The 15634-nt window shown below is 44.4% G+C and overlaps 1 protein-coding gene across 4 annotated transcripts in view; it reads left to right on the top strand.

Moving 5' to 3' along the window:
* The first annotated feature begins 6325 nt into the window (after window positions 1-6325).
* The window catches only part of RNF130 (ring finger protein 130), a 128057-nt gene continuing 118748 nt past the window's right edge, over window positions 6326-15634 (top strand). For 3 of the 4 annotated variants that reach the window (XM_036892613.2, XM_036892615.2, XM_036892612.2), the window contains exon 1: window positions 6327-7027. In XM_036892613.2, the coding sequence (XP_036748508.2) occupies window positions 6781-7027 (247 nt within the window). In that variant the 5' untranslated portion in view covers window positions 6327-6780. Of the gene's footprint in view, window positions 7028-15634 lie in introns of all 4 variants that reach the window. The other variant, XM_036892614.2, reaches the window with a different exon arrangement.

A 15634-nucleotide genomic window follows, 5' to 3' on the forward strand; every position in this document is an offset into this window, starting at 1 on the left:
ATATTTTGTATATTATGTTTACTAGATACTATATTCTTAAAATAAAGCAGACTAGAGAAAAGAAAATGTTTTTTCAAATTGCTGCAAGTTTCAAAAAATTTTTCCAATATGTTTATTGAAAAAAAATCCGTGTAGAAGCGGATCCACATAGTTCAAACCCATGTTGTTCAAGAGCCACCTGTACTTTTGTAATCTACTGAAGCTGGGGTAGTACTCTCAAAGTTTTAAATTTTTGGAAAAAGACAACAAAACCTAATGCAGGACCTTCATTGGATCCGATTCAAGAAAACAATAGGGGGTGATAGGGGGACACTTTTAGATGGTTTGGGAACACTTGAATAGGGTGGCACATGGGATTATTTTACGGAATTACTATTCATCGTCTTGGTCATAGTAATACAGAACAGCCCAAAGGGTCATCAAATGACTCAGGGGGAAAAAAATTTTTTTTTAATAAAAGCGATAGTTAAAGCATTTACGGCCCAATGTTAACCACAGTTGAACCAAGTTGAATACAATGGCTTCACTGTGCCATTCCTTCCACTTGTTTTTATACTTGAAGTTTTTCGTTAAGAAAGATTAAAAGTTTGAGTTGGCTCCTAGAAATGTGTTGTGCGATTTTCTAAATAAGATGCTATTATGCTGCGCTCTGCTGGCAGGCCTGGCTGTCCATCCCTTCAGGACAGCCTGTTCTGGCTGATGCCTGCAGGTGGCGCTGCAGTCCTCACTCAGGCCACCCCAAACTCTTCACAGGTCTTGTGCTCCCTAGAAACAGGTCAGGGAAATGGGGATGACTGTGATAGCTACAGCTATAGGCACCCATCATCTGATTTGCCTAAGAGCAGGAGAGGTCATTAGGTCCACTACACAGAGGGAAATGGACCCCAGATGGGAAAGGGGCTTGCAGATATCACAAAGCTGACATGTGGCCAAGCAGGAATTTGAGCCAGAGGCATTCTGGTAAACCACTCTGAAAAATAAGAAAGAGAGAGAAGGGCAGGAGGAAGCTCTGATTCATGGCATCTGCCAATTTCTATGGTGTAAAGATTATCCTACCACCATGGCTGATGGCAAGGTATCAATGGTTTAGCAAATGGCTTGCAAAATTCCTGAATATTTAACAACCAGTGCCGTTGATTTGAACCCAGTCCTGGGCATCTACCTCTGAAGCTCCTACTCTTTTCTCTGTCAGCATTTCCTAATGGTAAAATGAAAACTGCAGGCCCAAAGATGGAGGCCCACTCATGTTAATGGCCCTACATCAGCAAACTGAGACTTAGTAACTAACTTAACTACACTTACAGTCCCCCCAGGAATGTGACCTTTAACCATCAACATGGAATTTCCTGGTCAGCACTAGGAAATTTACTGACAGACCCCTGCCATTCCCCTTAGGAGGGCGACCTTGCCCAAAACAATGGATTCTCTGATAATAATTTCCTTTGTCTTGTTCCCTCTCTACATTTAGAAACCATTCCTTTCCTGTAGTTCAACAGAGCCTCTCTCTGCTTGCTAGAGGGGATGCTGCCTGATTCATGAATCGCTTTATAAGGCAATTAGCCCTTCAGATTTACTAGGTTGAATTTTGCTTTTTAAGATTACACTTTTGGTCTTTTGCACTCTACTTTTACAATTTTGCCACATCTATGTTCCACCTATTATTTGTAAAATGTTTTTCTCTAAGACAAGTCACTTTTTAAAGACAAGTGACATTACTTTCATTGCAAGTGAAAGAACTTGCTATGAGTTGCAATTTAATATGAAAATGAACATTTGATTATTAAAATAAAAGCACTCCTTGCATTTTCTAAAATACCCTTTCCATGTTCTGGTCCAGGGCCCCAGAGGCTGCACTATGAGGACCTAGGGCCTGTCTCTCTGCCTGCCTTCTGTAAAGGCCATCATGTGAAAGGGCCAAGGCATGTCACCGGGTCCTTCAGACAGAGGAGACAACAGATCTGATGGGATGTGAAAAAGCTCGGACCATGTGCAGAATGTCTCTCCTATGGGTTTAATGTCCCTACATGGCTCTTTGCCTACAGCGTCTCTCAGGACTTTAGGATACATGAGGAACATACTGTAAACAGCTTTTCCAGGACAGCCTGCCCCATGGTGACTGGATGGGTTTTCCACAGTCATTTCATCTGTGGCCAGTGCTGGTGGGGGGAGGGAGATAAATCAGCAGCAGGAGGCAGCCAACATGGACCAAGATCTTCAAGGGACGGAGCCCCAGAGGGCAAGCAGAAAGGCAAAAGGTAAAGGTAGGGCAGCTTAAAAAGACAGTGCTGGCATCTACCAAAGCTAAATATGCACATGTCCTTCAATGCAGCCACTCCCCTTCAGAGTATACACTCTCTGAGAGACACGCATATGTCTATCAAAAGACACCCAGTCCTCATAACTGCTCTGTTCATAATAGTTCCAAACAGAAATCAATATAAACCCCTCAACAGGAAAATGGAAAAAGAAATTATGGAATAGTATACAGCAAGGAAAAAGAGCAAGCTACCACTACATGCCAAAAGAGAAAGAATCTCACAGACATGATGTTAAGAAAAAGCAACCAGACACCAAACAGTACACACTGTGTGGTTCTGTTTTTATAAAGTTCAAAAACAGGCAAACTAATCTATGGTAACAAAGTTCAGAAGAGTGGGATGCTAATGACTGAGCCACCTAGGAAAGCTTCAGGGCTGCTGGTAATGTTCTTCACCTTGCTCTAGATGGTGGTTACAAAGATGTTGTCACTTCCTAATAAACATCTTCTGAGCTTTACACATACTGTTTCTTGTACTTTAATACAGGCATGTTGTATTTCAATTAAACCTTACTAAATAAATGTAAGAAAGGGGGAAAGAAAATAACCCAACATAGTGTTGGGTATGGAGAGTAAGACTCAGAATGACATCTACAACCAGTACTTAAGAAGTACATGAACACAAAACAATACCACTGATTTTACAAGAACACAACAGACACACATTAGGAGCATTAGAATGGTTGGCTGTTGGGAGGGAATGTACAGGAGAGTAGTGATAAAAGAGAACACATAAATAATAAAATAGGGCCAGGGCCTTGCTGGGACCAGAGGGGATCATGTGCCATTTAAGAAAGAAAAGGAAGAGAAGGGTCAAGAGGAGGAGGAGGAGTTGGACTTTGGACAATCCTTTGAGGTTTCTAACACTTCCCAGGGAATCAGCTTGGGCTGTGATCCCTGGAGTCCCCAACTAAGTGCTGTTAGTGTGCTTCACACACAGGCTGCCCCTGGGAAGGCAGATATTGCTCCCTGAGGAGGCAGCCCAGCTGAAGCCCTTACCAGGACCTGGAGCTGGGAGGCTCGCAGCTGGGCCCACTGGAGCTCTGCAGAGAAGGGAAATTTTAGCTATGGCTCGTAGGTGACCTAGGAATCCTCGGGAGATGGAAGGTGGGAGCAGAGGCAGGAGAGAGTCAAGAGTGGTGGAGTCAAAGGAAGGGCACCACAGAGATGTGGGGTTTATAGGCAGCTCACTCCCAGGCCAGTGTGGGCCTGAGTCAGACCTCAGCACGTGTCCTTCTGTCTTGCCAATGGGTTTCAGCCCTGGACAAGTTCGCTATGGATTCAATGTGACCAAAGAAATTGATAGCAAAACGTTCTTGGGGTGAAAGGATTATACCCAACTTTATTTCCAGGTGGCAGGTCAGTCACTAGAATCCCATTCACTCAGAGCGAGTCTGCATGCAGCAAGCCGGTCTCTGCCTCTGGGCCTCTTTGTCCGCACAGCCATCCCACACAGCCGTCCTCTGGGCCTCTCTGCACAGTCGTCCTGCACAGCTGTCCTCTGGGCCTCTGCTCTGCTCTCCTGCAGCCTTGCAGCCCTGCCACCGTGTCACGCTCAGAGCACTGGGTGGAGCTCTTTATACAGAGTCAACAGCCATGTATTGCCCACAGGTGTGCAGTGAGCTACTCAACCAGGACCAGGTGAGAATCCTGGCCACAGGAACTGTCATTTTATCCACACCTTCAAAAGACCTGCTATAGCCAAGTACCACCTGTGCTTTTACTTAGTTAAATAAAATACTTTTAATCAGCTCACTTCTTTTCACTTAAATGTTTTCAAAGGTAGTATGGTTCAAAGTGTTGGCATGGATGTGGAGAAATCGGAACACTTGTGCACTGATGGTGGGAATGTAAAATGGTATCGCTGCTATGAAAAACGGGGTATGGAGGGTCCTCAAAAAATTAAACATGGAACTACCATATAACCCAGCAATCCCATTCTGGGTGTTTGGGGAAAAGAGTTAAAATCAGGATCTCAAAGAGATACTTTGTACTCCCATGTCCATAGCAGCATTATTCATAATAGCCAAAAGATGGAAGCAATCCAAGTGTCCACTGACAAATAGATAAACAAAATGTGCTCTGTACATACAACAGAATATTATTCATCCTTAAAATGAAAGAAACTGACACATGGTACCACATGGATGAACCTGGAGGACACTATGCTAAGTGAAATAAGCCACTCACAAAAGACAAATACTGTATGATTCCATATATATATATATCTGAAATTCATAGAAACAGAGAACAGAATGGTTGGTGGTTGCTAGCAGCTTGGGAGAGGGTGGAATGGAGCATTTGTGTTTAATGGGGACAGAGTTTCAGCTTAACAAGACAAGAGAGTCCTGGAGATGGATGGTGGGAACGGCTGCCCACTCATGTGAGTGTACTGACTGCCACTGAACTGCACATTTCAAAATGGTTAAGATGGTAAATTCCATGATATGTGTATTTTATCACAATTTTTAAAAGGTAGCTTTGCATCACTACTATAAATGAATAGCCTCTTGTACTAAAGGAAGGGTCTCCATAAAATGAAAGACAACTGCACTCCCAAAGGCAGGGTGGTGTTAACATCACCTCAGATGCCGGTGCCTGAGGAGGCTGAGCTCAGGAGACCTCATCCCACTTGGTTTAAAAGGGAGATTGGCAGGTGCCACAGAACTGTGGAAAGTGCTTCAGAACCAACTTTCTCCTTGACAACTTCACATGCGTCAAAGAGGACTTTAAAGGGACCCTCTTCCTTCCTGTCTGATGTAACAGGGTCATGTCTGTGGGCCTCTGTGATCGTTTCTCATAGGGGGTATGGGCATCCCACACTTTGAAAGACCCTTGTAAGTACCCTAGGGCCTGAGTTTGTCCAGCAGGGGCAGGCCAGTGCATGCCAAGTGAGAGGAGCAGAGCAAAGGAACCCCTACCAGCTGCCTGGGCAGGGAATTCCAGTTATCAAGTACTTGAGCATGGGTGTCTTGGTCCCAAGGACTCCTTGCCCTGTAGGAGAGGTCTGGCTGCCAGAGGGCCAGAGCAGATTCTCCTTTACTGCTAGGCCCAGGAAGTGGGCCTGGTAGTTGGTTCAAGAGGCTGTATACATGGAGGCAAGTAGATAAGTACAATCCAGTCTCCACAGGTCAGGACCCGGATTAGACAGAAAATGGTAGTGGGGGTGGAAGGGAAGGACTTGGAGGGGGATGTCACTAAGAAGACACATGTACACTGTGATACTAGCCTGCATTGCATCCAAACCCGTTGCCTGGAAACAGTGCCTCTGCTTCCTTTGGGAAGCAGCCTCTCTCCAGGATTCTCAGGATATGTGGCTGGCAAGGCTGACTCCACTCTTCTCACTCTAGGAGGTGAGGGATCCAGGGCTGGCTGGTCAGAAGATGCCATCCTTCCTCCCCACCTCCTCCAGTACATCCTCCCGGTATTCAGCCACACCTGAAGCTAGCCACCCTTCCCCTTCCTTTATGTTGCATAAAGGTGCCTAGCCTAATGGACACGGTGTGAGTGTGCTGGGGGGAAGGCGAGTGTGTGGGGTGGCGGGTGTTTGGGGTGGTGGAACTCATCACGCTCTACTTGCCCAGTGCCACTGGAGGCTTCACCCAGTCTGCAGAGGGCCTTCTCAACCACTCAGGTGCCCTTACAGTTCAGGTGCAGCGGTCCCCAATTCTTATTTAAGGAGGCCATCTACCCCCCATCCAACCCCGTCATGATGTCAATTATATGCCTGCCAGTTGACCAGTTGAAATCCAATAGACATTTCTTTTAAATTAGTTGTAAAGATAACTGCTTTTCTTTTGTATTCTCGTGTCAAACTTCTGTATAGGCCCTTGGAAAGCTCCTAGGCCCCAGGCCTGTGCCCACCACTCTCGACTGAGCAGCAGCGGCTGCGCCCGGCAAGCGACCTAACCGCCAGCTGGGACCCTCGTGCAGGCGGGCGGGAGCGGGCAGGGCCCCGCGCGCATGCGCGTGGGGGCGGGGCTGCGTCCCGGGCCTGCGCATTACTGCTCGTTCGGCGCGGGGCGGGGCCGCGAGCACGCGCCGCAGGCGGTTGCCTGGCAAGCGGCACTTTGTGCTCCACGGACTCTATTTCTGGCACAGTCTCCCCGAGTCCCCGCCGTCTGAGGGAGGCGTCCCCCACACTCGGCGGGACCGGCCCCGGGGGATGGAGGCGGCCGGTCCCCACAGCCCTGGCGGAGCCCCTAGGAGACGGCCGCGTGAGACCTGACCACCGTCTTCGCCCGAGGCCCATAGGCGCGTGACCCGGGCGGGCCGCGGACGTGAGGGCGGTGAGCGGCGGGGCCGCGACGCCGAGGGGGGCCGGTGCTCGTTCCCCTCCGCGCGCAGGTCGCACGCGCGCGCTCCCGCCGCAGCGCCGGCCGCGCCCGCCCCGCCTCTCGGCGCCGGCCCTGGAGCCCGGTCCGCGAGCGGCGGCGGCGGCGGCGGCGGCGGCCGGAGAGACGATGAGCGGCGCGGCGCGGGCGGGCACGGCCCGGCTCGCCGCGCTCGCGCTGCTGACCTGCAGCCTGTGGCCGGCGCGGGCGGACAACACGAACCAGGAGTACTACACGGCGCTCATCAACGTGACAGTGCAGGAGCCCGGCCGCGGCGCCCCCCTCACGTTCCGCATCGACCGCGGGCGCTACGGGCTCGACTCGCCCAAGGCTGAGGTCCGCGGCCAGGTGCTGGCGCCGCTGCCCATCCACGGAGGTGAGCGCCGGGCCGGCAAAGAGGCCGGGCGCGGAGATGCGCGGGGCTCTCGGGCGCGGGGCCGCTGCCGCGGCGCCTCCTCCCCGGCCGGGCTCGCCGCTCCGCCCAGCCCCAGGGTCGCGCTTTCCGTCGTGTGCAGCCCTGCCTGCTTGCGGCTGGGAACCAGGCTCCAGAAGTGCTCTCCGCGTTTTCTCTTTTTAAAAGACTAGAGAACGTTCCTTTTCGTTTAGATAGCTTGTTTATAGCGAGGCATTCAGCTGCGAAGCGAGTTTGCAGGGACAGCTCAGACAAAGGGGGTAGTGGAAGAGCGCAGAACTAATTCATGGTGGATGAGGACTTAACCTGTATTTCGGCATCGGCAGGTTTGCTCCCGATCAGGCTAAACGCTGCATAGGATCTCGAAAGATGGGTGGGTCCCTTTCCTAACGTAAAAACGTGCCGTTTTTCTTAGGTGGCAAATGGGAGGAGGGTGGAAGAGAAAAATGGGCATCTTCCTTGTTGCTTTTGGCTCTCGGTCGGCCCCAGTAGTTTACTGTAATTTTAAGCCTGAAAATCTCACGTTATGAAGAATCCGTACCAATTGGAACCAGTAGCCAGGTCTTAAGGTCAAGGGTGGACGACCAAAAAGAGAAACGGGATAAAATTTTCAAGAATTGTCTTTGAAGCCATTTGGCTTTTCCTCACTTCTTATAAACATGGGCTCGGTTTGACTGGTAGAAAACATTACATTTGAATAAATTACTGGTCGTGTTTTCAAGGAAACTTTTACACACCGTGGACTGTGATTTTTTTTGTTTCGTTGGCCCTGTGCGAACTTTTTGGAAAATGTCTGTTATCTTCTACCCCACCCCCACCCTCCTCTCACCCTGAGAATGCTAAGAACGGTTGTTTTTTTTTTAAGCTGCTATTCATGTTAAGATGACCTAAACTAGGCGACCTAAATAAGGTAATGGTGTTTGTTTTTATACTCTAACATGTTAAAACAGCATGCCCCTTCCGAGATCTGTATTTGTGTGCTAAAAGTGCTAAGCTGTTTTCTCCTTGGAAGCCGTCTGACTGAGGAAAAAGAATCACGTAAGGCTTACCCTGAAGCCTGTCCCCAATGTAGACCCGCCCTTTAAAAGTTCATTTTTCCACCAATAACCATTTTGCACCATTTTTACACCAGGTGCTCCAAATGCATTTCTCATTTCCACTTAGTTAAAAACGGCAGCTGGGTCCCACCTTGCCCAGGGAAACAACTTTGGTCTTTGCTTCATTCAGTAAATATTTGCGTGCCTGTTCTGTGCCAGTCACTGTGGTTGGGACACATAATGTTGCCAAACTATGTCACTAACAATGGTAGCCTGTTTTCTAGTGCAGAGAATCCTGAGGGTCACGTGGAAGGGTAGGAAGAGGAAGAGAGAGAGGCAAGCTGTTCTGGAGCTAGAGCTGGCCCTGTGCAATGTTTTGAAATCTGTGGTTTGTCTCTGAGTGTTGGTTTCCTCAGGCACCCCAAATCCATGACCTTCACTTTAATAGAGTCTTGCCTCCAAAGTGTTCCACGTTCTAAAAGTACTTGTTGCTTGCCCGTCACCCCAAACAAAAGCCCTGTCTTTGAGGAAGCTTGTTTTAGCTGTTTGGATAAAACGATGGGGAACTGATGGGCACTGATGTGTGGATGAAAGTTAGTCCTATTTGTGGGGACGGGTAGCATGGTAGGGTAAAGGTTCAGATTCATGCTGTTACATACTGTGTGATGCTGGGAAAGAAGTTCAGCTACTTAGTTAGCTTCATGCATCTGCAAAATAGTATGATGAAATATTTACTTCGTAAGGTGGTGAGAGGCTTAAATGATTCCTGCATTCTTAGAAGACTTGTTAACCTAAGTGAATGTCTAAATCGGTGGGGTTTTTTAGACCCTGCATCAGCATGAACACATTGGGGCAGTGTGCAAAGACTGAGTCTAGGTCATTTCCCCTGTATTGCCTTCCTCTCCTCGATTCTCTAGGGGCTCACTGTGTATTTGCACAACATGAGATTACTCCAGGTTTTCCCATGGTGTTTGTTGGTGATGGGATCTTACCGGTTGTTTGAGTCTGGCTTTGCAGTAAGGGGTCTACACACATAAGTTCTTTCAGTCCAGCAAATATCGTTTGCAATCCCATGTACCAAGTACCATTCAAGGCACACTGGGGAAGAGGGAGGGGCCACAGCAGTGAACAGACCAAAAATCTGCCCTCATCCTGAAGCTCACATTCGAGTGGGGTTCTTTCATAAGTCAGTTTACCTGTGTGTTGTTCCTAAAGCATGGTTTTACATGAAATCCAAGACAATTTTCTGATTTTGCAGCAGGAACTTAGGAATGTATTTTAAAACAAGAATGGTGGTAGAAATTGGTGAAAATTATACATGTTTAAGAGAATGGCTTATGTCAATTATACCTCATTTAAAAAAAAAGAAAATGACTTAAACTTGGGATAAAGTCTGGGTATTTCACATAATGATATTCTTGATTTGATGAGCTCAGAGTTTTCTATTTTGAGAAAAAAATATTCCTTATGACCTTTATGCTCTTATAATTTTGAATTGAAGAGAATTCTTAACATTGTTTATGGAGGACTTATGGTGTGTTGACATGTTTAAAATGATGTTCAAATTACCAAAAGTTGTGAGAGAGAATTCCTGGCCAAAAAACAGCTGTGGTAAATAGATGTGCAATTGATGAAAATTCATTTTGAGGGTAAGTGGTAGAAATGAACATAAAAATTCACAGTATCCTAAAGCTTAACACTGACTCATTTTAAATCTAAAACTTTGTGAAATCAGAAACCTTTCTTGTTAATTGGCAGTGCTACTATCAATTAGGCATCTAAGAATTTCTGACCAAGATTTATTTGTCCTATACCTTTGAAGGGCAAATTAGAAATTTTCCTTAGATGCTTTGGTATTTTTTTGTTGTTATTGTTTTTTTGTTTGTTTTTTTATTAAGGTATTATTGATATACACTTTTATGAAGGTTTCACGTGAAAAAAAATGTGGTTACTACATTCACCCATGTTATCGTGTTCCCCCTATACCCCATTACAGTCACTGCCTATCAGTGTAGTAAGATGCCACAGAGTCACTATTTGCCTTCTCTGTGCTACCCTGTCTTCCCCATGACCCCCCCAACACCATGTGTGCCAATCATAACACGCCTGAATACCCCTTCCCCTCCCTACCCACCCGCCTTCCCACACCCCTCCCCTTTGGTAACTGCTAGTCCCTTCTTGGTGTCTGTGAGTCTGTTGCTGTTTTGTTCCTTCAATTTTGCTTCGTTGTTATACTCCACATATGAGGGGAATCATTTGGTACTTGTCTTTCTCTGGCTGGCTTATTTCACTGAGCATAATATCCTCCAACTCCTTCCATGTTGTTGCAAATTGTAGGATTTGTTTCTTTCCTATGGCTGAATAATATTCCATTGTGTATATGGACCACATCTTCTTTATCCATTCATCTACTGATGGACACTTAGGTTGCTTCCATCTTAGCTTTTGTAAATAGTGCCGCAGTAAACATAGGGGACATTTGTCTTTGAATCTGAGAAATTATATTCTTTGGGTAAATTCCTAGGAGTGGAATTCCTGGGTCAGATGGTATTTCTATTTTGAGTTTTTTGAGAAAACTCCATATTGCTTTCCACAATGGTTGAACTAACTTACATTCCCACCAGCAATGTAGGAGGGTTCCCCTTTCTCCACATCCTCGCCAGCATTGGTTATTCTTAGTCTTTTCAATACTGGCCATCCTAACTTGGTGTGAGGTGATATCTCAGTGTGGTTTTTATTTGTATTTCCCTGATAATTAGTGATGTGGAGCATCTTTTCATGTGCCTGTTGGCCATCTGAATTTCTTCTTTGAAAAATTGTCTGTTCATATTCTCCGCCCATTTTTTAATTGGGTTATTTGCTTTTTGGGTGTTGAGGCATGTGAGTTCTTTATATATTTTGGATGTTAACCCCTTGTCGGATATGTTGTTTACAAATATATTCTCCCGTACTGTAGGATGCCTTTTTGTTCTATTGATGGTGTCCTTTGCTGTACAGAAGCTTTTTAGTTTGATGTAGTCCCATGTGTTCATTTTTGCTTTTGTTTCCCTTGCTTAAGGAGATGCATTTAGAAAAAAGTTGCTCATGTTTAAATTCAGGAGATTTTTGCCTATGTTATCTTCTAAGAGCTTTATGGCTACATGACTTACATTCAGGTCTTTGATCCATTTCGAGTTTACTTTTGTGTATGGGGATAGACAATAATCCAGGTTCATTCTCTTGCATGTAGCTGTCCAGTTTTGCCAACAGCAGTTGTTGAAGAGGCTGTCATTTCCCCATTGTATGTCCATGGCTCCTTTATCATATATTAATTGACCATATATGCTTGGGTTTATATCTGGGCTCTGTAGTCTGTTCCATTGGTCTATGGGTCTGTTCTTGTGCCAGTACCTAATTGTCTTGATTACTGTGGCTTTGTAGTAGAGCTTGAAGTCAGGGAGCATAATCCCCCCTGTGCTTTAATCTTCCTTCTCAGGATTGCTTTGGCTATTCTGGGTCTTTTGTGGTTCCATATGAATTTTAGAACTATTTGCTCTAGTTTGTTGAAGAATGCTATTGGTATTTTGATAGGGATTGCATTGAATCTGTAGTTTGCTTTAGGCAGAATGGCCATTTTGACATTATTAATTCTTTCTAGCTATGAGCACGGGATGTGTTTCCATTTATTGGTATCTTTAATTTCTCTCATGAATGTCCTGTAGTTTTCAGTGTATAGGTCCTTCACTTCCTTCATTAGGTTTATTCCTAGGTATTTTATTCTTTTTGATACAATTGTGAATGGAATTGTTTTTCTGATTTCTCTTTCTGCTAGTTCATCATTAGTGTATAGGAATGCAACAGATTTCTGTGTATTAATTTTGTATCCTGCAACTTTGCTGAATTCAGATATTAGTTCTAGCAGTTTTGGAGTGGATTCTTTAGGGTTTTTTATGTACAATATCATGTCATCTGCAAACAGGGACAGTTTAACTTCTTCTTTACCAGTCTGGATGCCTTTTATTTCTCTGTGTTGTCTGATTGCCAAGGCAAGGACCTCCAGTACTATGTTGAATAAAAGTGGAGAGTGTGGGCATCCTTGTCTTGTTCACAGTGTTAAAGAAAAGGCTTTCAGCTTCTCACTGTTAAGTGTGATGTTGTCTGTGGGTTTGTCATATATGGCCTTTATTATGTTGAGGTACTTGCCCTCTATACCCATTTTGTTGAGAGTTTTTGTCATGAATGGATGTTGAATTTTGTCGAATGCTTTTTCAGCATCTATGGATATGATCATGTGTTTTTTGTCCTTCTTTTTGTTGATGTGGTGGATGATGTTGATGGATTTTCGAATATTGTACCATCCTTGCATCCCTGAAATAGTGCTTTGGTATTTTTTAAGTATATTTTGGAAAGTGTTAAACTTTATAAAATACTGCATAAGCAAATATTGTACTTTGAAAATATATTCTTTGTCATTAAATAGAATGCATTTGCAAGTGGAGACTCATTTGTTTGGTCTAACAAATTTAATTGATAAAGAATTCATTTCCAGAAATGGAACTTTGAAGGAGGATGCCTTATATTTATATGCAGGTCACAATTGCTTTCTTAATACTAAATTACAGAAAGGGTCTAAAAACAGTGTAAACTAGCTAGTACTTGCTGTGGAGCAGACAGTGTAAATGGACACTTTGTGGGTGCCCACTAACTTGTCTGAGCCTGGAGTGGGGGTTGGCCCTGTGTTGATGTCATTATATATGCAGATGGTGGGAAAAATTAGGTGTCAGCCACTCTTTGCTTCACATAGAAATTTTCAGGATTGGATGTTACAGCCTTCGAGAACAGTCCAAACAATAAATTGTTTTGTTTTGGGTTTTTTTTTTGCCACTTTGCTGACTGTAGAGGTGCAATAAAATTTTTAAAATACGTTTTTATGTTTTAAAAAGTGATTTTCTTGGATGAATCCATTAAACTGGAACTTGGTTTTTAAGATACTGATTAAGAGTGAGGGAATTGAAGTGGAAACAAGAACTTGGATGAAAGGGACCCTGTAATGTTAGAATTCATAATGGCAAAAGCTATTGGATATAGTTAGAGATTTCAGAGTATTTGGAGGAATGGCAGGGCTGATCCTGGGAGCAGAGATGGAAAAGAAAGAGAATTCAGAGGGAGCTGGAGGCTCTAAAAAACAAATTTTGACATAAATTATAAACCAAGCAAGAACATAAAGGAGATATATACAGTGAGTTACATTTATATGGAATTTTACAGTTTAGAAAGTGTTTTTACATACCATATTTTTCCTTCACTTTTGGATGATCTATTAGCAAGTAACTATTCAAACATTAAAAAAAAACATTTGACCTCCCCACCAAATATCCATCCCACCACCATCCTATTCCTCTGCTTCTCTTTGTGGCAAAGCTCCTCAGAAGCACCGTATGTCCTTGCTGCCCTCCATCTCCCCTCCGGCTCCTCTTCCCATTATGGAGGTCTGTGATTGTAGTCACAGTAGTTTTAATAAAGACATGAATATTTAACTGATATATTGGACTACGGGTCCATTCCTTAGGGTCTCAATGGGCGGAATGATGGGATGACCCTAAGAAAAAAATTAATAGGAAAGAAAAGACAATCCTGAATTTGTTAAAAAATCACCTGCGTCGAAGGGAGTTGAGGGCAATAAGCCTAAGCTGCTGGTCACAGGACAAAGCCTGTGAGCTCCACTGCCAGGCCGCCTTGATCCTGCATGTCTTTAGGCATTGGGATCCTGGGCAGCACTAGTCCCAGTCCTACACGCCGAGCCACACCTTCAGTTTATGTATAGTTCTGGACATGAGTTTTAAGAGTTGAGCAAAGTACAGAGCATTGTTTTGCATATTACAAAAGGGAAATCCTTCATTTTAAAGAAGGTTAGATTAGGCTTCTAAGATTCTTCCACCTTGAACAAGGTGTGACTAAAGTAGTAAGACAAATCTTTTTAAACAAACAAACAAACCTGCCAAAATATGCTTATTAAGGACAGTGTTCTTTTCAAGCCAGTCACATGGGGCTATGTGTACACACATGTGTATCTGTGCAGCAACAAAGACATACATTTAAACACCTCTAGAATTGTTCAGGGAGATTATCTTTTTGATTGAACAATTTTAGAATGTGCAATGTATCAAATCTTTATCTTTTCTAGATAGATTTGAATTTTGACAATTGAAAGTTATTTTGCAGCCTTTTTTTTCTTATGTGCTTGTGAATGGTCTCTTTAGATAATATCTCAAAAAGGAAGTCCAGTAGTGTTTTGGAGCATGTCTGCATCTATGGGATGAATGTATGGTCCTTGGAGCTGGTTCTTTTAAGTATGTATGAGCAGTCCTGACTTACTTACAAAATGAAACTAAGTTTTTCAGGACCATCAACACGTTTACCATCCTTAGAGTATTTTATACATTAGACATTGATTATTTTCTGTAAGTTGTAGTAAGGGTAGCTCTCTTTACTGTTGGAGGCAATTTTGAATAAAACAAAGGAAGCCTTTCAAATGTCAAATGGGAATAATTAAGAAGCACTTAATAAGCATCTACTCTGTGCTTGTGTTAAGCAAATCCTATGGTGTGTGCAAAAGACATGGTATGCAATTCCTGCCTCTGAGGGCTTGGTTTTCTTTGAAGAGATAAGCTGTCTGGTGACACAGGATGTGCCATTTTAGAAGGTGGCACTGGCAGTCTTCATCGTACAGGTGGGTTTTGTTCTAAAGCAGGGGTCTGCACACTGCCGTGAGAGGCCTGCCACCTGTTACTGTAAACAGAGTTTATGGGACACAGCCATGGCCATTCATTCGCGTATCTGTGGCTGCTTTGGAGTTGAATGGTTGTGACAGGAACCTCTATGACTTGCAAGACTAAACTTCTTACTCTCTGGCCCTTTAAGAAACTGTTGGACAACCCTGTTTTAAAGGTTCGTTTATACCTTTGTTTTCCACATTAAAAACTATGGTAAGGATTTATGGATGAGAATCTGGTTCCTAAATTGTCCCAAACCAGGAGCTCTGGAAGTTAGAGACAGTGTCATCTTTGTTTCTGCCAAGTGCCTAGGACTGTGCATGGCACTAGCACCCCTGGAGTTGGTGAAATTGCATTCACTCCGTGGTGCTGGGTCTGGTGGTAAAACTGATGGCCAGTGTTGAGGAAGGTGTGTGTGTGTGTGTGTGTGGAGGGGGTGATGTGCAGAGCACACTGTAGGGCCTCTTGTGCTACATCATAAATGGCATGAAGACCAGAGAAATGATTTGGACTTGCAGTCTAGAAAGGTTTCATTGAAAATGTGTCATTTAAAGACAAACTTGTTTAGTTCTACTTCCAGCCATAATGGAGTAACAGGAACCAGATTCCCTCCCCACTTTAACTGACTGGAAAACCTGACAGAGTCAGGAAACAGCAGTTTTAGAAATAGGTCAACAAACAGCACAGGACAGTGATCCCTGAAAGAAAGGAAGCAAACAACAAAGCCTTTGGCAGCTCCAGGTGACTACATGGAGAGTTTCCATGCTGTGGCACAGAGAGGG

Source organism: Manis pentadactyla, chromosome 13 (genome assembly GCF_030020395.1).
Source record: "Manis pentadactyla isolate mManPen7 chromosome 13, mManPen7.hap1, whole genome shotgun sequence".
Classification (NCBI taxonomy): Eukaryota; Metazoa; Chordata; class Mammalia; order Pholidota; family Manidae; genus Manis; species Manis pentadactyla.